The sequence below is a fragment of the Trachemys scripta genome, chromosome 11 (genome assembly GCF_013100865.1).
Source record: "Trachemys scripta elegans isolate TJP31775 chromosome 11, CAS_Tse_1.0, whole genome shotgun sequence".
Lineage (NCBI taxonomy): Eukaryota > Metazoa > Chordata > Testudines > Emydidae > Trachemys > Trachemys scripta.
Window position 1 is genome coordinate 63,870,788 of NC_048308.1, and position 27,351 is coordinate 63,898,138.

The window sequence follows — 27,351 nt, forward strand, 5'->3', positions numbered from 1 at the left end:
CGGCTCCCCGGCTCCCCGCGGGCTCGGCTCCCGGCTCCCCGCCCGGCTCCCCGCGGGCTCGGCTCCCCGGCTCCCGGCTCCCCGCGGGCTCGGCTCCCCGGCTCCCCGTGGGCTCGGCTCCCCGGCTTCCCGCCCCGCGGGCTCGGCTCCCCGGCTGACCGGCTCCCCGGACCCGCGCCCGGCCCGGCACTGTGACCCTGGCCCGGCACTGCCCCACTGGTTCCCGGCCCGGCACCATGCTCCCGGCCCCGCACCGGCCCCGGCCGAGCACCACCGAGCCCTCCTGATTTTCCCGGACATGCCCGGCTTTTGGGGATTTCCCCCCGGACGGGGATTTGAACCCCCAAAAGCCGGACATGTCCGGGAAAATCCGGACGTATGGTAACCCTAACTAACAATGCATAGCTGTCCCATCAGCCCAGAGCAAACACCAGTTACATTTCCAAGAAACAGGCTGGTATTTACAACTGATGCAAACTGAAATGAAACTGAAATTGGAAACAGCTCCTCTGGAGAACATCCACCTCTTCCCAGAAGATTCACAGCCTCCTTCTGACCACTGAGTGAACCGCTTACTCTGCTCTGGCTCTAGACCACCCACAACAAATATATCTGACCCTAAACCAAAAGGAGGAAGGGCAATTTTGTAAAACAAAATCAGTCTATATAATGATACATATAAATGAATTAATGTTTGTACAATGACAGGGGGAAGGGATAGCTCAGTGGTTTGAGCATTGGCCTGCTAAACCCAGGGTTGTGAGCTCAATCCTTGAGGGGGCCATTTAGGGGTCTGGGACAAAATCAGTACTTGGTCCTGCTAATAAAGGCAGGGGGCTGGACTCAACTCAACTCAATGACCTTTCAAGGTCCCTTCCAGTTGTAGGAGATAGGATATCTCCATTAATTTATTTATCTAGAGGGCTTTGTAGACTAAGTCTCAGCTTTGAAACACCTAGATTTCCTGCAGTTATCCCAACAGGGTTGATTCGATTCAACTCTCCAGTTCTTCCAAGGAAGATAAATTAGGGTCCATGCAACTTACTGTGCATGGGACTTTCAGAGGAGACCTTAAAAACCAAGGTCTTGTCTTCTCTGGGGGATATTAAAAAGTCCAGGGACCTTTGGCTTTGTCCCTTGTTGTGAGCCAATCTGGAACAGATCAAAGGGGTTGGAAAGTTGCCCTAATAGGACAGCAGTGGATTTCCTGTGAAGGGGAAGTCTTGGCTCATAGAGAGCCGGTGCACCAAAAAACAGGAGAGGGAAGTCAGAACACCTGGTATTCTGGCAATCGCTGGCAGATTCTGTGGCCTCTGAGGTTGATCCAGTTTACGCTGGGGCCTAAAGTGGCCCCAGCCACACCCGTGATCGTGAGTTTTAGAATGAGCTGCTCTCTACAGCCTTGCAGCTTGGGGTCCAGGCATGCTGCCGTTGCCCAGCGCTATACCTTGTCTGTGACTAAAACAGAAGTGTTCTGCTGCATAGCATTAAATATCTGTTGAAAAGACATCAGTGGAAGTATTGGGAAAGGCGTGCAAAACAGGCTTAAACCTTCATAATAACTAATTGTCTTTCATCAGGACATAATGATATATGAGCGAGTATTTTTTTCATATAAAATTGACTTATTTTACATTAATGCAGTTTGGGCATCAAACAGGCTGGAAGGAAAGCCAACCAGCACGGGGGGGGGGGGGGGGCGGCGGTGGAGGAGAGGCTCCATATTCTTCTCCCTCTCTCTAATCAATCCATTTAACTTCCCTCAGGACTGATTCCCTGTCATTCTTTCTCCAGTACCAGGTCCCTTGCATTGTCCAACGAATGATACCCCTATAACACTTGGCATGTCCCCACGGTTTAGAGGAGAATACTTGCCAATGACAGGGTCAAGACGTTGATCTTGCTTTTATGCAGTGGTACCTGACTGAACCACAGAGTCCGAAAATCACCCCTTTGTACATGGCTGTTAAACCAGAACTCTGAACTTTAAAGCACACAACTTTTGAAAAGCCGGGAAAATAAGAATAAAAACACAACATGCTTGTGATTTGTGATTGTGATATGTTCCCGGCAGAAAAAAACATAATAGAAAGCTGATGAGGAGCACTCGTGGCAATACCCCCACTACATAACCAGCTTCCCCATTCTGTTTTATACAGTAATCAAAGGCTATTCTGAGCCTCTCAAAATGCCATCAACCCTCATTGAGAATGAAATAGAGCACATCTCCTCCGAAGCCTTTACAGGAGTAATCATTACAGCATGCTGGCCTGAACAGGGAGCTCTAATAGATAAAGATGGGTTTTTTTTTTTTTAAAAAAATCCTCCTAAAATCTGAATAGTAACTTGATGATAATCTCTCCATTTTGTTATGCAAAGGGAAAAGAAACCCATAATTGTGCACTCTTGGTCTCTTAACGCAAAGAATAGGCTTCTTGATGAGATGCTGGGATGATTTAGAGCAGGGCTGGGAATCTGGTGGCAATAATACTTTAAAAGAAATAGCCATCCAACTGATTTGGATAAAGTAATCATTACCATTCTAAATCTAAACCTCCTCTGTGTCCCCTCCACCCTACCCCACCCCATCTAGCTTTGCTTCTTTTTATAGCTCTGATTTTTTTCATTATCAGCATTTAACAAATAAGGAAAGCAGCATCTTTACATTGGCTGCCAAGTCATTTTATACCAAATGGATATGGCCCACATGAAAAATATGTTTAGGGGGTATAATCCCTGTCCAGACTACATCTCCTATGATGCACCACAGTCGCCCCTCTTGATGGACTGCTGTGATGCATCATGGGAGTTCCATGGACTCATGGGAGAGGTAGTCCAATTCGGTAGCCCAGAGAAGAGAATGGGGCAGAAGGTACTCAAACAACAACTCTTATTGAGGCACTTCAGTGGCTTTTCCTAATCACTGTTTTTTTTTTTTTTTTTTTTGGTTTTCACCTATAAACCAAAACCTTTTATGTTTTGGGGTATTCAGAGTTTTTTTGCCCCAAAATGTGACCATTTTCAAAGAACGTGATACTTTTTTGGCAAAAAAATTCATTTAGTCAGAAGCAGTTTCGACCAGCCCTAATAGTTATTTCCTGACTCCTAGTCCGTTGTCCTAGCTGTTGAACTATGCAGAGTTGTCTAGCCTGCTTTTTTCCAAGATTTTTTTCTGCCCTCCAGCTGGCGTGGGTGTACAGCAATACAACATTGACTACTGCAGCTTGACCCTTCCTGTAGTGCTTCAGTGCAACTGCTTCTGTCATCCCGAATGATGAACACACTGTGCCCAGGCCCCACTATTAACTTCCCGGGCCAGCTACAAACATCCCTTGGTACCACTAAGGGCTGTGTAAGGTGTCTGCAATGATGGGATGACGCTTGGCATGTCAGTGCATTTTAAAGTGTGCATATTTTGTAACCATCTACTTGGCTGCATAGGAGCCACTTGCATTATAGGCTAAATTTTTAAGCGAATTTGGCACCCACAAGTCAGGAATAGGTTTTTAAAAGAGCTCAGCTTCCACTTAGGCACCAAAATAAGTGTTCAAATTTCCAAAAACTCAGCATGTTGCGTACTGAACTCTTTTGAAAATCTGGCCACATGTATCACAAGTCTATCTTCTTGGTGCTGAGAACTTTTTTTTTTAAAAAAAGGTCCCTATGTAGGTGCCTAAATGGGATTCTTTCCCAACTCTGACCCTCACTGAAGGTTCTGTGCGTTTGAAAATCTGGGGTCAGGTCTTTCTGGTCAGCATCACCCACTCTTCCAGCTGTGCCTCCCAAATAAAAAAGGTTTTTGGAAACTCACTGAGTGCCTCATCAGCGGAGTTTAGAAATATTTGGCAGTCACTCCCTTTATAGCCATGGACTTTTTTTTTTTAACTGAATCAGCTGCAAGTTCTCTTGTTTGTTAACAGAGCCAACAGCTATTCATAGATGAGGCAGATGCTCCTTGATTTTAACCAGTGACAGTGAAGCTCAGTACATTTCCACTTCACATACTGATAGCTCTTGCAAAGTACAGCTGGGGTCCCCTGGACTGGTTACTGTCCTTTGGTGGGAGTGTGAACTCATGGTAATTCTAACTGGGGGAGGGTAATCCCACTGCAAGGCAAGAGCACAGCTAGCTGATCCCAAATATATATAAAATTGGTAGCAAATGTATGTCCAAACCCAAAACCCCAGAACAAATACCCTCCAAAATTAGAAAGGTTGAATCTGGATCTAAACGTTGTGGCTCGGGACCATGTATGTCAGAGAAAAAAACAAGAGGGACAAGATTAGCAGTGTAGGGCAACTCTTGCAACATGACCTTCAACAGCTAGATAGCATGGGGCATATTAAGAGCCATTTTCTGATACCCTTGCTCATGCTGTGCCTTTTTCTGTGAGCAGCACTGCTCATTTCAATAGGACTGCTTATGGAGTGAGGGACTACATGTCATAAGGCTATGGACTCTGGCACTAAAAAAATACCCTGCTATAGCTAAGTGTTGGCCCACATGTGTTTTGTTTGATCCCAACATATGAATTTCACTCTTTTTTTTCTGTCACAAATTTAGCATATTTTAAAGAGACATTGTAGATTATCTCTGTTTTCAGATAGATCAGTAAAACTGAACTGTTTTAATCTAATTTATTTTACATCAGATTTGATGCTTTTTTATATTCTACTCATCCTAAGCAATAAAATTAGACCAGGCAGTTTCAAGTTCTGTTTATACCTAGGTTCGCTTTCTGGGTATTAGGCATAAAAAACTGCTTTATGATGTTGGCTTTCCAATACAGGGGCTAGAAACAGATACATGACATTAAACATTTCCCAGGGACAAGGAGACAAAAATGACTGAAGCTAGCCTGATGACTAAAAACATTGATTAAATTCTAAAATCCATCCAAAACTTCTTAAGAGAGACGCAAAGCAGAAAGAGTAGAGGACTTGGAACAAAACAAAAAACTCTTTAAAAAGCAGGAAATGGTACCAAAACTAACTGGCAAAACCTAAGAGCAGATTCTGTGTCTGCTTCTGTTCAATATCTTCATCAATGATTTAGATAATGGCATAGAGATTACACTTATAAAGTTTGTGGACAATACCAAGCTGGGAGGGTTTGCAAGCGCTTTGGAGGATAGGATTAAAATTCAAAATGATCTGGACAAACTGGAGAAATGGTCTGAAGTAATAATAAGGACACATGTCAAGTACTCCATTTAGGAAGGAACAATTAGTTGCACATGTACAAAATGGGAAATGACTGCCTAGGAAGGAGAACTGCAGAAAGGTATGTGAGAGTCATAGTGGACCACAAGCTAAATATGAGTCAACAGTGTAACTCTGTTGCAAAAAAAGCGAACATCATTCTGGGATGTATAAGCAGGAGTGTTGAAAGCAAGACATGAGAAGTACTTCTTCCACTCTACTCCACACTGATTAGGCCTTAACTGGAATATTGAGTCCAGTTCTGGAAGCCACATTTCAGGGAAGATGTGGACAAATTGGAGAAAGTCCAGAAAAGAACAACAAAAAATGATTAAAGGTCTAGAAAACATGACCTGTGAAGGAAGATTGAAAAAATTGGGTTTGTTTAGTCTGGAAAAGAGAAGACTAAGAGGGGACATGATAACAGTTTTCAAGTACATAAAATGTTGTTACAAGGGGGAGGGAGAAGAATTGTTCTTCTTAACCTCTGAGGATAGGACAAGAAGCAATGGGCTTAAATTGCAGCAAGGGAGGTTTAGGTTGGACATTAGGAAAAACTTCCTAACTGTCAGGGTGGTTAAGCACTAGAATAAATTGCCTAGGGAGCTTGTGGAATCTCCATTATTGGATATTTTTAAGAGCAGGTTAGACAAACACCTGTCAGGAGTGGTCTAGATAATACTTATTCCTGCTATGAGTGCAGGGGACTAGATTAGATGACCTCTCGAGGTTCCTTCCAATCCTATGATTCTTGGGTAAACAACTGATCTATAGATTTGACTTTATCATTGTACCAAATACTAAAACAACTAATTAGGGACAGAGTAGGGAAATATCTGGAACATTATGATGTGATGAAAGACATTCAGGATGGATTAATAAAACAATTAACCAAGTGATTGAAGAAGCAAGACGGCTAATAGAGGGACACTGTCAAAATAATTTTCCTGAATTTTAAGAATACCTTTGATACAGTATCCTATTAATCTACAAGTTCATCTGTTATGGTATTGGAGATGAACTACAGCACTTGAATGCATAAGGAAATGACACCAACTAGTGGCAAGACATGGAATATTAGGATACATTTTGATCACCTATTTTGATTACCAGGACTTAGGAGAAGGAATGAATGAAATTGGATGCAAAGTTAAAACAGTTAAGTTCTTGGTTGCATATATAAAAGCATGAAGTCTTGCCTGAATCAGAGAGCTCCTGTCTTGCAGTGGAAATAGGGTTAGCAGAGGGAGAAGTCACATTTGGCAAAAACATTGACAGTTCTGGTCGCATTATTATGAAGAAGGTATTGAAGAAATACAGAAGGTAGCATATAGCCAGAGCCAACCAGAACAAAAAGGCAACATTAAATGCAGGTTTGCTCTGAACAGTGAGCATGTAACACATGGCTCCATTTTGCTCAGCAAACCTGTGCTCTGAGCAGAAGAGATTTCTGATAGTCGGCAGCAATTTAATCTAGCAGGAAGAGGCATAATGAGAGCCAATGGTTGGAAGCTAAAGCTAGACAAATTCAGACTAGAAATAAGGCAAAAATGTTCATGGTGAGGGTAGTTAATTATTGGAACAACTTACGTAGGGTTGTGGTGAACTCTCCATCACTTTCAATCTTTAACTCATGACTGGATATCTTTTTAAAGAGGTGCTCTAGCTCAAACACAAGTGATGGGCTTGATTCAGAAATTATGGGTGAGATTCTCTAGCATGTGTTATCTAGGGGGTCACAGTAGATGATCACAATGGTCCCTTCTGGCCTTAAAATCTATGACTCCAGAGTCATATTGCTGACGGTTAGGACAACGTACTTTTTTTCTGCTTCATAAATGCATAGAGTTAAGGCCAGACGGAGCTCTTGCAATCATCTTGTCTGACCTCCTACATAACACAGGCCATGGGACTTCCTTGTAATAATTCCTTTTGCCTCCTGTTACCCTTGTAGAGCTGGCACAGGTCTGGTAGAAACAGCTGGCTTCTATTCTGGCTCATGTCTCATCAGCAGAAACAGGTACTGAATTCCACTCATTGAAAATAGTAGGGATGAGGGCCTAATCATAGCCATCCTGTTGTTAAAGCCCTCAATGCAAAGGGTGGGAGAAACAACTCCCTTCCCGCTTCCTCCTTGTGGTGGGGGCAGAGGGAAGTGATTGACTGCTAGCCTGTCCTATTGGCAAATTACAGCACCCCCTGCACCAATTTAGCTGGGGGAACTGGCATTGCACACAGCATCTGTTTACTCCAGCATGCATTAATCTGCAGTCTAGAAAGTCCATGCCGGGGCATAAAGCAGATTCTTACCTCCCTGAAATTCCCCTGCACAATCTCCCCCCACAGTTGTCAGGCAAGCGCCCAAAAGAAAGGAATTCATAATAAAGGCTATAGGAGAGTCTGATTAAAGAGTTTATATTGTCCAATCCATAATTTGTGAATATTGGAAGGTTAGGGCCCAATCCTCTAAGCACTCTCCACTCTTTTTGTGAATTTCTTCATTTTTGTGGAGTTTTCTCACAACAATCAGACCACTTTTCTAGTGATTGCAAAGGCAATTTTGAAGTTTGTAGAATAGTTATATAGTCATTGCAATTAATGTTAATGACTATATGTCTATTTATGCAATTAATGTTACTCTAAAATAATGACAATTTCAAGGCATAATTATCATGTAAAAAAATGCAAAAAAGAAGTTTTAAATTTGTGAAATGTGCCACATGGCTGCAATGTGCGGGTTTTAAATCCACCTTTTGTTTATCCTTTGCATCACCTGGCAGACTAGAGTGGGGTTGCAATAGTCAATGGGGTTGTGCCTGGGCACTGATCTGGCCTGTCATCTCAGCAATTTTAAATTATTTTTTTCTCTTAATACCAAATCAACTATTGTATTATAAACTGTTAGATGCACAAAGTGGCTGATCTGTAGGGAATTGATTTGCTGCTCTGTGTATTCGGCATGTAACATGAGTAATGGGTGCAGTAGGCCACTGCCAGAGAATAGGCCAGCTTCACTCCTGCTTTGAAGTCAGATTGGCAGCAGGGGCCCTGCCCTCTAGATTCCTACATAGGTCACCTATGTGACTAAGGAGTCTAGTCAAGCCAGAGCTCTGGTGTGCGCCATGTGGCAAATGTCTCAATTCTAAGAATTGTGCCCAACATCTGTAATGAAAGTTGCCATGTCTGTATAAAATACCATTAATAATCATTCTAATTCTTTTTTTCTTCACTCCCTTTAAAGCCCACATGTTTATGTGTTTCTAAAAACAAATTAAGAGCCTAGATGAGACTTCGCCCTATTTCACCCTGGAGTGACGTTTTATGGGCTAATTATAAATAGAGGTTCAGGAGTGAAATATCACCTGACTCTTATCTACATAGATGGCATCAAGGGTTTCTGTAATATACGGTGTACAGAACACAGTAACAAGGGCTGCAGTTGGAGGAGCTACTGAACAGTATAAATAGTTAGCAGCAGTGAGAATTACCCAAGGTAAAAGCATTGTGGTGTACAAATGCTAACACAAAAGAACAGGAATACTTGTGAGACTAACAAATGTATTTGAGCATAAGTTTTCGTGAACCACAGCCCACTTCATCGGATGCATAGATGCACACAAAAGAGGCTTCCATCTGTTCTAACACTGTACCTGTTCAGACAGGTCAGTACTTGTTAAAAAATCAGAGTCAATAATTGTATGGTTGTGAATGTAGGAGGTTTGCTAGCGCTAGCAATGAAAGTCTTGGGCTTATAACCATTGCAGTGGCAATGACTAGACTTTCACACACATGAAATTATTCACCCAAACAGAACACTAAGTACTGGAAACCCACCAGTTGTTAACCCCCTTTGCTGATTTTGGAACTTTCTGGTTGACAGGTGTTGATTAAAAGTCAAAATTTTCTGTGGAAAGCAGACACTTTATGTGAAAAATGTAGTTTAGCTGAAATTCCAATTTTCTAGACAGACCAGCCCCTGTATTAACTTTTGCCCAGTGCCCCTTCCATGCTGGGGAACTCCCCTTTAAGGGGGAACTCTTCTCCAAGGGACTCCATGAGTTAGCCAGAAACAGAGGAGTTTTGGTAGCCCGGATCCAGTATTCAGGCTGCCAGGAAAACAGTGTGTGTGTGTGGTGGTGGAGTAACAGGAGCCTTTGGCCTTGAGCCTCCAGCCTATCTCAACAGATCCCAGAGGATTAGGAAGGCAATACCTTGTTTATTTCAGTGGAGGGCATATCCCAGGGATTCTCAAACTGGGGGTTGGGACCCCTCAGGGGGTCGCGAGGTTATTAAATGGGGGTCGTGAGCTGTCAACCTCCACCCCAAACCCCACTTTACCTCCAGCATTTATAATGGTGTTAAATATATTAAAAAAGTGTTTTTAATTTATAAGGGGGAGGTCACATTCAGAGACTTGCTATGTGAAAGGGGTCACCAGTACAAAAATTTGAGAGCCACTGGCATATCCCATCCCACTGAGGTTTCGTCTTTCCTGCGGGATACAGCTTTATGTCACTACTGTACATTAAACTGTTTTTTTTTTGTATTTGTCTTATGTATATCCTTGGTGCCTAACCCTAGCATCACCTTGCCAGGATTTAGGATCATACAGCAGAAACTTCACAGCTTTCCTTAGCGAACTAGTGCTCTTACTTCAGTTCACTGACTTTAATGTCCAAGCACAAAGAGGCTCAGAATCTCCCTGCTTTCCTGATGCCTCGTTAGAATTGTGCTATGGCGCATTTAAGCCAAGAGGTTCTGTGCAGTATGCCCAGAGAAAGAGCCCATTAGCGGCTCACAGTAAGCATGCCTCATTTTTTAAATTAAAAACACAATCGCAGTAAGTGCAGGGCGAGAGGGTGCGAACGGTATTTTTCAACCACCTCATCTCCAGGAAAGACTTGAAGATTCAGTAGCTACTGGCTCCGTGTCTTGCCTTAGCTAAGCAGCATGGAGGCTTTCACATAAAATTTAATTTTCCAGTAACAATGAACATAAACTGCCTGAGCTGTATCGATGTATTTGGTATTCATAGTAATAACACTGATCATAATGAGTTCATTTAATATTAATATTCGTTACACCAAACAAGCATAAATCCAAGTTACCCAAAGGAAACAGAATAAGCCAGACTCAAAACACTGTATGTATAGATACTTGAAGGCATTTCAGGTCTATGTGATTCCTGCAACTGACATCCATCTGTACTTAACGTATGCACAGTACAAAGAATACTTCTTAAAGGAGCTACCGCGCATTTAGTTTTAAATCAACATGAATGTTTAGAGGAGGAACAATTGCAGTCTTATCGCCATTGATTATTATCTGCATTATTGCAACTGCAGAGCAAACAGAGCAGAGCTTATATCCAGAAAAAACACCTATCTGTGTTAGAAATCAGGGGCCTCTATGGCAACTATGTATCTTAGACACAGCATGTCTGATTCACCAGGGAGGTACTTCAGCATTATGCTGATTTAGCTCTACTGAAATCTAGCCGTGTGTGTGCGTGCATATATGTGCATGCTGCCTGGGGACTCCTGTAATAAATGTAAGACACGCGACTGGTAGCAAGAGACCAGACTTTATGTGCTGACCCGAGACATCTGATATGGCTCAGAGTTATAATGGTTAGTATTCCTGTCACATGAGAGGGGTCAGCCTCTGCTGATTCCAGCAGCTGTTATTATATATAAATTGTACATTCATCGGCCACACCCTCGGCAGTCTCCTTTCTCCCTGCCCTAAAAATAATGCCTGTGAATTAGGGTGAATGGAGCCCCAGGGGAGTACGGCACAATGCCATGCAGAGGGTGTGGATGGACTGTGTAGGCTCTCTATACCCGACCCCCATTTTAGTAAATTGATATCTCATTGGTTACACTGCATTCGGGGCCTTCCATAGCCCTTAGCTGGCCCAGAAAGTAGTGAAAACTATTGAGAAAGTATAATATTATATTGGTCAAAACGCTAGACTTATAGGATGCTCTAGGAAAATTCAGAGCCATCACCCTATCCCCAATCCCACTGGCAGCCCAGTGTCAGAAAACGTTGCCCTCTCAGCATTAGTTAACACTGATTTCCTCTTTATGATGTGACATTCTTCTCGGAAGAGGACTTGAAGGGGCAGGTATCACTGGGTACGTCTACACTGAAAAGAAATACCCATGGCACTGAGTCTCAGAGCCGGGGTCAATTGACTCAGGCTCGTGGTGCTAGAAATAGCAGTGCAGATGTTTGGGCTCTGAAACCCATTCAGGGGAAAGATCTCAGAACCTGGGCTCCACCCCAAGCCTGAATGCCTACACTGCTAGTTTTAGCCCCGCAGGCCGTGCCCCGCAAGCTGGAGTCAATTGACCCAGGCTCTGAGATTCGGTGTTGTGGGCTTTTTATTGCAGTGTAGACGTACCCATGATGGTTGCATGGATCCTGCCTGATCCAGGCCCCCATAGCAGGCAGGAGGGAAGGTAGCATGGTGAGGGTTCTCCCAAGCTTCATGAGACTTGGAGCCAAGACCCTGCAATAATGGCAGCAAATCCCACACCCTCACACAGGAGTGCTCAGGTGGCAACCCTGCCAGCTCACACTCGTTGTTTTTCCCTACATGGAGATGGGGCCCTGTAAAAGGAAGTTGTTTTAGTTTTCCACTGTAAGCTGGCAGTGATCACGAGAAGCACAATGCAAGTGGAACATAGCTTCATATACATCTATTTTTATTTATGGGAAAAATGATGTCCATGCCTCTAATTAAAAACATGAGTAACTTATTTAAAACTCAGCTATTACTTATTAAGGAACAGATTCTGTCCCCTCCTTATTCACCTTACTCCATTAGACCATGCAAAATAAAATACTGCTCAGAATGGCAAAATCTGGCTCCAGGTCGTTAGTTCTGCTCCTTATTTGATTTCTTTTCATAAGCAATATTCACTGCCTTCCATATGCAGTGTGATTTAATCCATCCCACTGCATGAATTTGGAACTGCTTGGATTAAAGAGGGAATCAGAAGATTTCTCAACAGTAAGGAATAAATGTCATTGCTGTTAATCAAACTGTGAGAATAAACCATAATAACGATGGTGATTACTGGATGCTGTTATAGTCTGTGCCAATTTACAGCCCAATTTCGCTGACCCAAGACAGTTCGGAGATGCATTATGGGTATATATCGCAAGCTCAGCCAAACTATGGCCCTCATTCAGGAAAGCATCTCTATTCAGGAAAGCTCTTAAGCACTTGCTTAACTTTAAGCACATGCTGAGGTCCTACTGGTTCCAGCTGGAGCTGTAGGTGTTCAGCACTGCTGGAAATCAAACTCTATGCCTGTTATGGAGAGACTTTGGTCAGTGCTTTAGATGTGATTTCCCTTGGAAAAATGTGTCTATGCAAAAGTGACAACTTCTTATCCTAACCTGATGCGTTTAGAGTCATCTCTCCTCCCTTCAGAGAGGACACCAGATCACCAGTCCTATTTAAACATTTTTAATCTCCTGTTAGAAGTGCAGAGCCAGAAGGCAGGATGCTCCAAAGACCATCCACACAGCAAAAAAACAAAACACAAAAAAACCCTCAACAGTGAATCTCAGGGCCAGGTCCACTGACTCAGGCTCATGCTACAGAGCTAGAAATAGCAGTGCAGACATTCCCACTCGGGCTGAAGCCCAGGCTCTGAGACCAACCCCACTCGCCCAGTTCCAGAGCCCAGGCTCCAGCTTAAGCGGGAACGTCTACACGGCTATTTTTAGCCCCATAGTGAGAGCCCGAATTAGCTGACCTAGGCTCTGAGACTCATTGCCACAGTTATTTTTTTGTAGGGAGCTAGCCAGCAGTTCAGGCAACCTGGGCTCAAGCCCCTAGTCTGCAACAGACTTCCTGTGTGACCTTGGGCAAGTCATTTCACCTCTCTATGCCACTGTTCCCCATCAGTAAAATGTGACTAATAGCACTGTCCTACCTCTTAGGGTTGTGAGGCTAAATACAGTAAAGATTGTGAGGTGCTCAGATACTGTAGTAAAGGAGCCCACAGACAGACTGGAGAAAGAGCTAGATTCCATTCCGGCTCAAGATGCATTGACAGGATTGTGTACTTAATTCCAGTTGCTCTCGGTTAGACCTGTGCAATCCCTTTACAAGTAATGGGTTTGTCTGACAGACGTAGACTGAAAGACTCGTGATTACTGGCACTGATGATGCACTGTCCAGAAAGAACACAGCGTGGCTTTACAATCCTAGGCTGAGCATTCAGGACTGGCTGTTCAAAGACTACCTTTGTTCACTTGTGAGCGGAGCTATTGATTTGGAATTCACTGAGACACAATAAACTTGGAACCCCATGATGCCATTTTTATAGTCACTCTCCACGCACTTCAAGCTTAGATTTCCCAGGGTAACTCAGGCTTATGCTTGATTAGAGCACTTAAAACTCTAGTCATGGTTTGAGAGTCAGTAGCTGCTCTTACCCTGTTGGAGTCAATTCTAGCCCTGGAGGTATAGATAGGAGGAGGGATGTTAAAGGCCTGAGGAACTAAATATTCCTCAGCATCCATCATATCTTCCAGGTCTTCCTCATCCAGCAGATTTTGGAAGAATTTGCTGTCGTTTGGACTCGGGAGCTTCATACGGTCGTCACCCTGAATGTGTCACATGGACAGAGGAAGATAACACAGAGATGAATTAAGTCTATGAGCGTGGTTACCTGTTTTCTATACCACCTTGCAGTCATGGTGCAGAGACCATGCATATACTCAGGTGGCCCTACATCACCACAGCTACATAGTTTATTTTGATTTTTGGCTGGGAATATGATGACAGGAGGGGAATAACTGCATTAATCAAGCAAAAATAAATGTTTTGCCCTCCTGTTATTGAACTTTTTTCTTTCTTTTTTAAAACAGACTCAATTCTGGACCCAGTAGACCAGCTTCTGGCAAGGTCTGCTGTATGCTGTGAAATATTTGAGATATTAAAGCTAATTCAGGAAAACATATATATAATGGAAAGTGGGCCTCTTTGCTTTTTATTTTATTTTATTTTTATTTGTGTTTTTTAAGGATTTATTGTGTGAGATTCCCCTGTTAGCCATACGGAAGGCCTTAAAATAATTTAATAGGGATGAAATCAATAGGAATTAAACTGGGTAATGACAAAATTTGGATTGCAGTAGGGCCCACTCACTCACAGAGAGGTTATCATTCCTGATTATATTCCAGAGGACTTTCTATAAGGGCAGTGACACTAGTGCTGCAATGGAGTTAAATTGAGATGAACATTTGGCCTTTATTGTCCTAACTGACCGCTATGGAAGAGGCCAAACAGCACTATGAAAGAGGCCACATGGGTGACCTCAAATGATGAAATACTTGCCAGATTATATAGCAAATTACCTTGACAATGAGATTAAAAAGATAATGAAAGGAAGTACAAAGAATGCAGTAAGTTCTTTTAGCTAGTGAAATAATTATCCAGGCAGGTTTTCTGGGGCCTTTTCTTTTTAAACATTACTTCCCTTTGAAATCAGTGGGGAATATTGCTAGGAAAAGGTCACATTATGATACTATTACTCATGCTGATTATTGTCTTACTGATCAAATTGTTCCACTGAACTGTCTGTATTGATCATTGTGAGTCAGCCCATCAGAATCTGGCCCAAACTGATTCCATGTTCTGGCCTCTGGTATTTAATAATTATGTTACTGACATTGCAATTTTTATTCATTTCCATTTGTTTGTCCAACCTGTTCTTAAAAACCACCAGTGAAAGCGATTTCACAACCTCCCTTGGAGCCCTATTCCAGAGCGTAACTACCCTGATAGTTAGAAAGTTTTCCTAATGTCCAACCTAAATCTCCCTTGCTGCCAGTTAAGCCCATTACTTCTTGACCAACGTTCAGTGGACATGGAGAACAATTGATCACTGTCCTCATTATAACAGCCCTCAAAATATTTGAAGACTGTTATCAGGTCCCAGCTCAGTCTTCTTTACTCAGGCCCAGTTTGTTTGTTTTTTAACTTCTTCTCACAGGTCAGGTTTTCTAAACCTTTTAGCATTTTTGTTGCTCACCCCTGGACTCCCTCTAATCTGTCCACACCTTTCCTGGTGTGTGGTGCCCAGAACTGGACACAGTGCTCCAGTTGAGGCCTCACCAATGCTGAGTAGATTTGGGATAACGTAAATATGGAGTTAGGAACTGAATTCCATGCCCCCATTTTTTCACATTTCGGCATTGGTCTATATGTATTGAACTATCTTACAGTATTAGCTGACGTTTCTAAGAACAGGTTAGACAAACACTTGTCAGGGATGGTCTAGCTTTACTTGGTCTTGCCTCAATGCAGGGGATTGGACTAGATGACCTCTCGAGGTTCCTTCCAGCCCGACATTTCTGTGATGCTACAAGCAGAATTATAATGATTTCTAGATGTTCCAGAGTTGCTGACCTGAATGACAAGGTATCTTTGAGGGTCTCGAGCCATTCTAGAAAATTCAGCAGCCAATTCCTTGAATTTAGGCCGACTGTCAGCATCAATCATCCAGCCTGGGGACAGATTTAAGAAGAAAATAAAAAGTTGCTTGGTAACAAGGAATACCATTACATTTTGAATAACATTTGAAACAATCCTGAGTATGAAGTGTGATGATGCCTTTGGTGTATTTGGCCTGCAGAGGAAAAAACACAATTCAGTTGTTCAGGGAAATTGGAAAGACAATAATAAACAATGCTTCTAAAACAGAGGAAGTCAGATCTTGTGGTTAAGGCCTGGAGATCTGTATTCAATTCCTGGCTTTGCTGCTGTGGGACCTTGGGCAAGTAGCTTACTTTATCTGTGCCTCAGTTTACCATCTCTAAATGGGGATGGTACTGAAGTCTTTCTAATCCCATCCCGCTTATCAGTCTTGTCTATTTAGATCAGAAGCTCTTTGGGGGTAGGAAATGTCTCTTACCAGAGATCTGTACCATACCTCGCTTGATTGGGCCTGTATTTCAATCAGGGCCTCTAGGCATGATCATAATACTACCAGTAAAATAAACATTTCTACCTGATCTGCTAATCCATAATGTATTCCAGGTTATAGCAGACTGTTAAACAGCTCTGAACACTCTGACCTCTCTCAATCATTTTTTTCTCTCTCCTCACCATTTGGGGAACGTTGTATTAGTGCTGCCATCATCAGCTATGGGTTACATTTTAACATTATTTGCAGGCATAAGCCCTGCTGCAGGCGATAGCTATTATCGAGACACATTCAGCCTCAAACAAGCAAGGACTCTCCCCCTGCCCCCCTCGCATTCTCTCAAAAAGTTCATTAGAAAGAAGGGCCTCCTCTTTGAATGCCTTCTGCAAAATAGTTAGTGCAAAGCAACTGATAAATGCCACTCAGCAACAGCTGCTGGTTTATATCAGTGCCAATCTCTTCTACGAAAAGATTCTATCAGCAATTTTCCAGGAATGTGCCCTCATTTAGCAGGGACTCTCATAAGAAATAGTCCTTATCGCTTATAGCCCTATTACACTGAACATGTGACCAAAGTAGAAGAACCAAAGCTTCCTTAGCCAGAAGGCAGTTTGGCAAGAACTCTACAAGATTACGGGTACACCATTAGCAATGGTTTCCCCAATTTAAGATGTCCGGAATATCCAGTCTACCTTCCAACACTATAGAATTGTTTCTTATTCATTAGAACTGTGTTCTATTAGACTATTCTTGAGTTTGATCCAAATGGTCCCCTTCCATGTGTTTAGCTCTTCTTGTCAACTTCCAGCCTACATGCTGTTGCATCACTTGCTGCCATGACAATCGAGTGCCTTGCTCTTTTATCATCCATATCTTATAGAGTCTGTAAGGATGCTGCAATCCATTCTCACAAACTTATGCATCTCTGTATCCCCGCTGAAGTCAATGGGACTATTCACATGGTTAATGGACTTATCAACATGAGTAAAACATGCAGAATCCGTTTCTATGGCTGAAATGACATATTGAGGAGAATTCCTGTATTAAAGGAAATGTCATGCGATTCTTACAAAAATAATACCTGAGCCATAGACAATCAAGCTGCATAAGGGGTAGATTGCCCTCACATCAGCGTTGTGTAAGACTAAAGGATAGGCAGTCTGCTGAAAAACAAAACCTTCCATTTGCTCCCTATCAGAATTGCTTGTGTTTGGATTTTAGGGCCCATGTACGTTCCAGAGGGACAGTGCGGAAGATTCAGCTCCTATTTACCCACAGAGTGTGTATAGTACAGGAAGCTACGATGCAAATTACCTCATACCGTCCGACCAATGTGCCTCAACCTACACCCATTACTAAGATGAGGATGTTACAATCCTTGGCCTCTCTGCTAAGCCTTCCAGGAAGGAGGTGCATACTGATAGTAAGGGACTGTGATTTTTGTGATGCGGACACTTGTTCATTGGGAATTAGATGAAACCATTAAACACAAGCCACCAAAGAGCCCCTGTACTGAACATGTGTGGCAGCCTTTAGCCCCGAATGACCTGTGTTGGGTTTAATTTTGCAGTTAGGGGTAAAAGGAATTATATCCATTAGCAATCTCCTGCGTGATATCGTGCACCCATATGACAAGCTTCAGGCTAAAAATGCAACTCTGAGAAGAGAGAAATCCCATTTTCTTAGTAAGAATATACATATTTACCTCTTCCAGTTTATCTTCTTAGTTCTGCTATTTTTTGTGTGCAAATCAAAAGGGAAAGGCCCATGTCAGAACGAAGAGATGGCTGTATGTTAATTTCACTTAAATGAAGTCAGAAGCACCACACAGATGTTCCTAATTCTTTTTTAATTAGAAGTCTAGGCTTTGAGGACCCATTTGCGTGCATGTCTCTCTCTTTTGCGGGGGAAAGAGGGCAGGTTAAGTGAGAATCCAGATATAAACTATTTTAATTTTTTGCTAAATTATAAATGTCTATAAACTACTGGATCCGACTAAACAAACAAAAACAAATCCTCAGCTGTGTTATATTTGTTAGATTAAGTCAATTTCTCTTGAATAAGAACCCATTATGGATTTCTTTCCTCAATATTTGAGATTTCTGTTTTGGAACCAACTCTTCTCTTTGCCACCTTCAATGCCTGACTACCCATGTACCATAATTATGTTTAATGCTATCGTTTTTTACATCAAAATCAATTGTCATGGAAATGACAAGTGTTTACAATCACAATCATACAATTTTGACTTCATAGCGAGGATGTGTGATACCATCTCACAGTAATAAGAAGAGGAGCTAACTCAAACCCTTCACGGCTAAACTCATATCCTTTGCAATTGGGGGGAAAAAAAAGGTGCATGCTATGTTCAAATGTAATTTATAAAACCGTAGGAAGCTTTTTGTTTTGAAACAGTCTGCATTATTACCAAGCACTGTCAGTGACTGTAGATGCAATGGAATAGGCTCTGCTAGCATTGACCACAGTGATATTAAAACGACAGTTACTCACATTTCACCATCACCATGTACACATCAATGGTGCAGATAGGAGGCTGGGGCAACCGTTCCCCTTTCTCTAACAGGTCAGGAATTTCTCGTGTCGGGATTCCATCATAGGGTTTTCCGCCAAAGGTCATAAGCTCCCAGATAGTGACACCTGGGAACAAACGAGTATAAGATTAGGGGCATATTTTATTTAAGTTTTTAAAAACACCTTATGGATCAGTTTGAGGCTCAATATTGGATTACAATGCGATGAATCTGTCTCATTCATTCTCGGAACCAGTGCATGTCCATAGCTTGCTCAGACTTGTTGGATCCACCACTTAAAGACTATTGGAAGAGTGTGGAACAGCACTTGATTTCGATTCTAACGATGGTGTCTTTTGTTTGCACTGGGTTAAGAAAAGGTGCAGGCATGACAGATGGGGAGACTTAGAACAAATAAGTGGTGTCGAGTGCAGGCATGACAGATATGGAAGACTTAGAACATATAAATGGAAACAATAACAAAAGAATATGCCTGGCTCTTTTATCATATCAAAATGGAAAATGAATGGTTGATGTTATTGTAAGGGGCAAAAAACCTGAAGATGTTCTCTAAATTACAGCATCAATTTCCCATAATGATGCAGCGTGAATAAGGTGATGTCATTATCTTTGCCTTGTAAATCATTCACAGTCAGTTGTGTTGGTTCCTCTTAAAGCACCTTATGGATTTGGGTTACGATAATCCTATGATTTAAACCTGGGATCCTCTTTTTGAATAGCCTGAGGATTTTTCTGGCAGCTAAGCAGAAAGATAAATAACATATATCCCAAGTAACGGAATTTATCCCAAAAGACAATCTTTAATATTAAAAATACTGCTGCTTTCCTAACACTCTCCTTTGTTTTGCTTTTATTTTATTGTAAAGGTCATTTAAAATATGCCTCCAGCCTGGTAATCATATTTTGCAGACTGTCACTTCTAATCTGAGGAGAGAGAAGTAAAAATACATATCCAAGAAACACGCATTTATTTTCTCCCCCATTCACCTCCACACTGATATTTAATAACTAAATCTTGTCCATCGTCTTGTTTTATTCTTTCAAATTACAGATGTGCTGGGCCTCCTGTCTTAAACTGAGCTGCATAAATAATGGAGGAAAATGTACATTTTGCTAACTGGGGCAATACACAATTTGGGGGTGGGGAGGAAGCTGCTTTATGCATACAGTTTTAATATCATAGAATCATTTATTTTTCTTAGCTGGACAGAAGAAGATAGCTACCTGGCAATAGCAAACAGTGTATTTTACTGCTACCCACAGGTAAATGTGAGTAATGAGTTTCAGCTGATTCTGCACAGCTTTGTTTCAAAACTATTCAGCAACAGAAACTTTGGATGAGGTCCAGTATCTCTAATTACCTATTATGGGTCTGATGCTGTGAGATCCCATTTATAAAGGTGCAGGTTACTTTCTCACTAACAGCTGGACAAGTTAAACAGGCAAACAATCAAGCAGATGCCTAACAGCTCATTCTGATATTGTAGTTAACACAATTAAATAAACTCTCTAAATATTGAAATCACTTGGTTTTCAGTTTAGATTCCTTGTGGCCTGACCTTTCTCACTGATTCCAAAGTTGTTTGTGAAATTAAACCTAAGCATGTATAAGTCAGCCTCTGCTCTTTGCTTTCTTCTCCCTCCCCCTTCTTGCTGTATTTGTTCTGTGTCATGACATATTCCCTTTTATCTGACTGTAGTACAGAAACTCCCATAAGCCAGAAAATGTTTTTTGACATTCCTGACTTTCAGAGTTCGGTTTTCAAAGAACTGTTGGAAATTATGACCCGCAGTCATATTTCTACCAATCTGTGGCGAAACGAAAAGAGGCTTTTTTCTGTCACAATGATCAGCCGAACTGCTACCAAAACAGAGTTTCTGGCAGGCAACCCAGCAGGGACGTTGTGATAATGCATTTTAGTGAGCAGGGAAATAACTCAGAAGACAGGTAACAATGCAATTTAGATGTATATATTTTTAAAAATAGAGGAAACACAAGGTAACAGTTATCTCCTTTAGGAAATATGGGTTGATAAATAAACATCAGTGACACAATAAAAGAACTTTATGTATTTCACAAGAGATGAATTCTTAAGCACAATCACATGGAAGATTTACCATAGCTCCAAACATCGCTCTGATGGGTGAATTTCCTGTAGTGTATACATTCCAGAGCCATCCACTTAATTGGCATCTTGGGAGCAAAAAGATACATGAAAGTTAGAAAAATAATGATGAATATAATAATATTAATAGGTCCTAAACCCAGGTATCTAGTTCTCTCTCCCTCTCTCAGTTACTAATTTAAAAACTCCCAAAGTCAGGACATTAAAAAATTAAGGCTCACACCAATAAAGTAAATAAATACTTGGCCAAATTCTGTGCTCATTAACATGCAAGGAGCCCTCAGAGAGACAGTGTAGCAATGACTTACAGTCTGTGCAACCCCACGGAATTCTTCATGTGTCGATTTCAGTGGGGTTGCTCGGGGGACAGAATCTGACCTGGTGATGTTGCACAAGCATAATGAAGAGCAGAGCAGGCACTCAGCTATCACAGTCCTGGGGATGGTGTAAAGAGCTTAAATGAAAGCGAACAGAATAGATTTTGGCCCACAGCATATACTGAGGTTAGAAATAAGCAGAACCTTGTATTAGAAATCCTTCACCGCATCCAAGCTTGGTGGTTCAGATACATTGGAAAAACCAGTTTCTTGTTAACCCTGGATTTAGCATGATAAAATCAAACCAGTTTGCCCAATATTATGACTGTGTCCAAACCCCTAAAATTTAGATGGTTTGGAAAAAATGGAACCCTTTTGATTTTGACAAGGTTTTGCAAAACCAAAGCACTAGCGCAGATACATAACAACCTATATAGTCACTGACAATGCTACAAGACAATGAGTTAATAGTGGGATAAGAATTTTAACTTCTCCATTTCCGGACTTGTGTGTGTGTGTGAAGGGTCCGATCCTGCAAGCCCTTTGCATCCCAAACACCCACTGACTTCAAATGGGCAGTGTGTGCCATGAATATTGCCTTGTAGGAGCAGAGCCTCAGGGTATACACTATATCCTACCAAGTAAGGGTCATCTTCTTTTGAAACTATAGTGCATGTCATTGAAAGGAACCCCCCACACACACCAAATAAACCTACAACTGCAGGTGCCCTGGTAAAATCTTAATGGCTGGATAAAGCAGTTAATGAGTCTGCATTGTGAAAATATCCTATGTAGTTGATTAGAGAACTGTAATCTCTATATTTACAGCCAGGATATCACTCTCTATTAAATTCTATAGGTTGGTTTAATGCCTTTACAGAAAGGCAATCATAGTGAGTTCTATAGAGACCTATTTAATTTCTGCAGAAGTCTATTAAATTCTATAGGATTTTTCCAGACAGGAACAATTTCAACAGCCGAGCTGTATTATTCATTAACTGCCTAAGCCCTCCTTAGCAAACTTACAATACAGCTTTAAAATGCAAACAACTTCTGGCTTGGGAAGGGATATTTCTCAGAAGCAAGACAGTCAAATTTCTGGTGCATACATCCTACCCCAGCCCCCAGTAGTGCGTTTGGGCCCATGAGTCCAGGACACCCTCCAAGAGCTGCAGGAAGAATCTATAGGCTTCCTTTGTCCTTCACGGGAAGGAATGGGTGGAGAAGAGGCAGAGGGGGTGCTGGAGGGGAGATCAGAGGAACTGGAAGAGTCAGGGAAGGCTGCCAAATCTCTATCCTCATTGCCAGAAGGTCCCTGCAGTGCTAGGGAGTCGAAAAGCAGCCACTGATTATTGCTGTGCAAATAACTGATTTTTCAGTTCACTGGCATTTCTGGAAAAAAACCCAGAAAAAAATGGGTTTCCACTTGACCCAATTTAAAAAAAAAAAATGGTGAATGGAAAAGTAAAAAAAAAAAAAAAAATCCCTTCATTTTGGGTTGAACGAAACATTTCGTTCGACCCAAAGTGAAATGTTTTGTTTCGCTTTTAAAACTTTTTAAAATTTTATTTTAATAATATTGAAGTAAATGTCAAAATGAAAAGTCATTTGACTAAAAAACTGAAATGTTGAGATATTTTTGGATTTTTTTGTTTTTTACCGAAACAACGGGGCAAATTCTACATGAATTAGTGAAATGTTTTGGTTGACCTGAATCTGCATTTTTCAGCCCCCCTCATCCAAAAAAAGTTTTAGTCAAAAAATTTCACCCGAATCTGCTGCTGATTTCTTTGATGCTTCTTGCCCCACCAGATGTATCCCTGTTGCTCCCCACAATTCCTGTTCATGGAATAGTTGAACTCAGCAGCAGTACACTTAGGAAGGAAGCCACTCTCCCCAGGAAGTAACAGATGATGGTAGAAGTCTCTACTCAGCCACCAGCATAAGTGAACAGAGAAAATGAGGGGGGAGTATGGGGGGAGCGACCAAGGATTTGGAAAAGAGGATGAGGAGAGACATAGACCCACCAGGGACTTGATGGAGTTGGAGGAGAGACTAAGGCAGGTTAAGATGAGCATGTTTGGTGAGGCATTTCAAAGGTGGTTATGGCATAGCCACTTGGACCTTGTGTCTGGGACCGCCTGAATGTTGTTATGCCTCTATTTGGGTGCCTTTATCAAGTCTTGCAATGGTGAGTCTATGTAATACACGAAAGGAATTCAAACTATGGAGGTGCAATGGGAAATAACATGGGAAGAACAGCGGAAAGTGTCCCAGGTGCCCAGGTTAAAACCTGTCTGTTTTAATTACATGCAGCAGATCTCCTGAGTGCCCCAGTATTTTGCATCCTTTCAGAGATGTCTTGAGCAAATGTTGGCACTGCAACAAGGAACTGGGAAACAGCATGCACAGATTCTTTTACTGTGAGCCAACAGGCAGATTGTTGGAAACCACATGTAAAACCTTAATGGACACGCCAGAAGTAAACATCTCCTGACCCCTTCCTTTGTGGCTGCTGGAGAGAGATCTGTCTAGGAAAAGTAGCCTGCAAACTACTCAGTGCTGGCAATAGTCTACAGTGATGAACTGGAACAACGGCACTGCACTGAATTCAGATGTTTTCATTGCAGTAGAAATGCAGCACAAAATGGAAGACACAAGAACAAAGCCCGGCCACGATCCTGTTTTGCTCAGGGGGGCTCATCTTAGGCCAAGCCCTGTATCTTGCCGAGTCCCATTGAATAGAATGGAATAACTCGCAGGACCGGGCCCTGCCTGATTTCCCAGAGTGCCAAGTACATAGTCATAGCTCCCGCTGAGGTCAAAGGCAGCTCTGGTGTGCTCAGGACTTTCGAAAAATGAGGCTTGTACCAAAATGTGAATTCAGGAGCCTAACGTTCAGTTTCTCTTTTTTAAAATCTCAGCCTTCATCTACAAAGTTTCCTTTTAATAATGTACATGGTCATGCTCCTGTAGGTGTACCCTTTTCAAGTGATGGAATAGAGAGAACAAGAGCTTTGCACTGGAATGAATGAAGGCCCCTGCAAAAGAGCAAGACCAGGACTGCTGGCATGAATGCACCCACCTTCCCTCCATCAGCGTTGTACTCTTTCTCATCGCCTTCCAGGAGCCTGGCCAGGCCAAAGTCAGTGATCTTCACATGGTTTGGTGATTTTACCAAGACATTCCGGGCTGCCAAGTCCCGGTGAACCAGTCTCCTCTCTTCCAGGTACATCATTCCCTGGGGAGACACAAAACATTGCTTTTAAGTCAAAAAAACCCTTAAATATTTTTCAGTTTCCCCCCCCTCTTTTTGCAACCTGTTTCCATGATATCTTGAAAAACAGTCTGTAATATTATTATATGATAAAATAGTGCCTAGAGGTCAGAGCCATAAAGGTGCTAAGAACTGTACATAGTGAGAGAGTCCTCACCATGAACAGCTTGCAACTTGGATAGACAAGACAGAGAAAGGAAGGATTATCCTCCCCATTTTGCAGAGAGGGAACCTGAAGCACATGAGATTAAGTGATTTGACCAAGGCCTCAACAGGAGTCTGTGGCAGAGCTGGGAATTGAATCTGGATCTCCTGACACCCAGTCCAGCTTGCTAACTATAAGAAAATGCTCCTGTTCTATACCCAAAGCCTCTGAGCTGGATACAAATTTTCAATATTCTTAGTGAATTATGGGGAAAACAACTCTGTGTTCCTCTGGCTGCAATCCAGTTGCTTTTCCAACCCCATTAAAACTTTACCTCTCGTATTATAATTGGATATAAGATCAATGGTCAATGTCTTTTATGAGCATATACATTCTGTTACAAGTAGTTGTGTTAACAAGCCATCCAGGTGTCTTAATAGATAAGCTAAAACACGTCCAAATTGTCTGATCTGCATCTGCCCTAATCATTTACTTAGTCTGATGACAGACTAAGCACCTACGATCAGCAAGTGAGTTTACTGAGATCATCACCAAAGCTTAGTCTTACTACTTCTATGAAGAATGCAAGATGCCCTGAAAGGGTTACAAGCCTGTAATTTCATAAAAGGGAATTTATGACATTAGCAGTCATTATAGAGACCTACAGATGAAATTACATGCCTGGCAATTACCCTTACGGTGACTTTTCATATATCCACTCTATAACATACACAGTAGTTTAAAAAAAAATATTGGAAGCTGCAGTATCATATAAGATGATAATTCAAAGAGTCACCGTCAGTCATTAAAATAAGTACATTACTCAGTATAACGGGCCAGATTCTGATTCCCTTACATTGTGGTGCTACACGACTAGCCCGACTGATATCAATGGGTCTATGTCTATGTTAAGGAACTATTCAATATAATATGGTAGAATCTAGTCCTGTGCTGGCAGACAAAGGGGACACCTCTACAGAAGTCACCAAGGGGCACTTTGAAATGTATTTCAGCAAAAAGGAAACCAGTGGCCATAACACTTCACTTTTAAATAGAAGATTTCAAAGCAATCAACACGGAAGGTTATGAAAGGCTCACGGGGGAGCCTCAGCATAATATTTTATTTTTAATGCAATATATTTTGCTGCAGTCAACATGAAGAGTGTTTGAACAGGGAAGTGGGGACTATATGGCATACAGCAAACAGAATTATTTTTAAAAGGCACTTTTAGTCAAAGCAAGCACACTCTCATGCCAATTGCAAATCAGCGCTGCTGGCTGTTGAACATCACAACTGTACACTTTGAAGGATTAAGAGTTTCTGACATCAAAACAAAAGCTGTGGAAAAAACAGACAAATAAATCTCACAGAGCAAACAGTTATGAACCATATACCAAGCATGTCATGAAAAAGCAGATTGCTTTAGATGGTATCGTGAGCAAGCTTGCGTAATAACAATTGGAACCCAACCAACAAGTGATACTGTATAACAAGCCAATCGATCAGTCCCAGTGACATTCCAGGATACAGAAGTAGCAGCATCAACAGCAACAATAAAAGCTGACAGGTGCAGAGGAGCACCCGGTTTGGAGAGATGTATTTCTTAGGGGAGGATTTATTAAAGGGAATACTCTATATCTGAGTAAAGAGGAGTGGATAGAAGTTGATAAAAGTACAGGTAGGAACTGAAGAGAAACAATTAAATGAAAAAAGAGCCCCATTCAATTACATCACATGAAGTCAGACAACTAAATATTGACAGTGCTTGTATACAAATGCAAGAAGTCTAAATATTAAGATGGACTTGAGTGCCTGGTATTAACTGAGGATATTGATATAATAGGCATCAGAGAAACTTGGTGGAACAATGATAATCAATGGGACATGGGTATACCAGGATAAAAAATACACCTCTACCCCTATATAACGCTGTCCTCGGGAGCCAAAAAATCTTACCGTATTATAGGTGAAACCGTGTTATATCGAACTTGCTTTGATACGCCGGAGTGTGCCGCCCCACCCTCCCGGAGCGCTGCTTTACTGCGTTATATCTGAATTTGTGTTATATCGGATCGCGTTATATCGGAGTAGAGGTGTATATAGGAATGACAGAGTAGGTCGCGCTGGTGGGGGAATGGCGTTGTATGTGAAAAAACCTAATCAAATATAGAAAAAATCTTAAATGAAACAAATTATACCATAGAATCTCTACGGATAGAAATTCCATGATTGAATAATAAGAGTATAGCAGTAGGAATATACTACTGACCACCTCACCAGGATGGTGATTGTGAAGTGCTCAGGGAGATTGCAGAGGTTACGAAAACAGAAAACTCAATAATAATGGGGGATTTCAACTAACCCCATATAGATTGGGAATATGACACCTCAGGACAGGATGCAGAGATAAAATTTCTAGAGACCATTAATGACTGCTTCTTGGAGCAGCTAGTCCTGGAACCAACAAGGGGAGAGGCAATTCTGGATTTAGTCCTAAGTGGTGCACAGGATTTGGTCCAAGAGGTTAACCTTATAGTAACCATAATGTAATTAAATTTAACATCCCTGTAGGGGAGAAAATACCAAAGAAACCCACCACAGTAACATTTAACTTCACAAAGGGGAACATCACAAAAATGAGGAGGCTAGTTAAATGGAAATCAAAAGGAACACTCACAAGAGTGATATGCCTGCAAGCTGCATGGAAACTTTTAAAAACCACCGTAAAAGAGGCTCAAACTAAATGTATACCCCATTTATTTTTGTAAGAAGTAAG

At 41.7% G+C, this 27,351-nt stretch overlaps 1 protein-coding gene across 1 annotated transcript in view; it reads right to left on the minus strand.

Moving 5' to 3' along the window:
* The window catches only part of ERBB4 (erb-b2 receptor tyrosine kinase 4), a 971,560-nt gene that overhangs the window by 15,728 nt on the left and 928,481 nt on the right, over positions 1-27,351 (minus strand). Inside the window, exons 22-27 of the mRNA XM_034786069.1 lie at positions 24,238-24,393; positions 20,828-20,903; positions 18,669-18,815; positions 15,641-15,738; positions 13,663-13,833; positions 4,727-4,793 (exon numbers count right to left, since the gene is read on the minus strand). Of these exons, the coding sequence (XP_034641960.1) occupies positions 4,727-4,793; positions 13,663-13,833; positions 15,641-15,738; positions 18,669-18,815; positions 20,828-20,903; positions 24,238-24,393 (715 nt within the window). The remainder of the gene's footprint in view (positions 1-4,726; positions 4,794-13,662; positions 13,834-15,640; positions 15,739-18,668; positions 18,816-20,827; positions 20,904-24,237; positions 24,394-27,351) is intronic.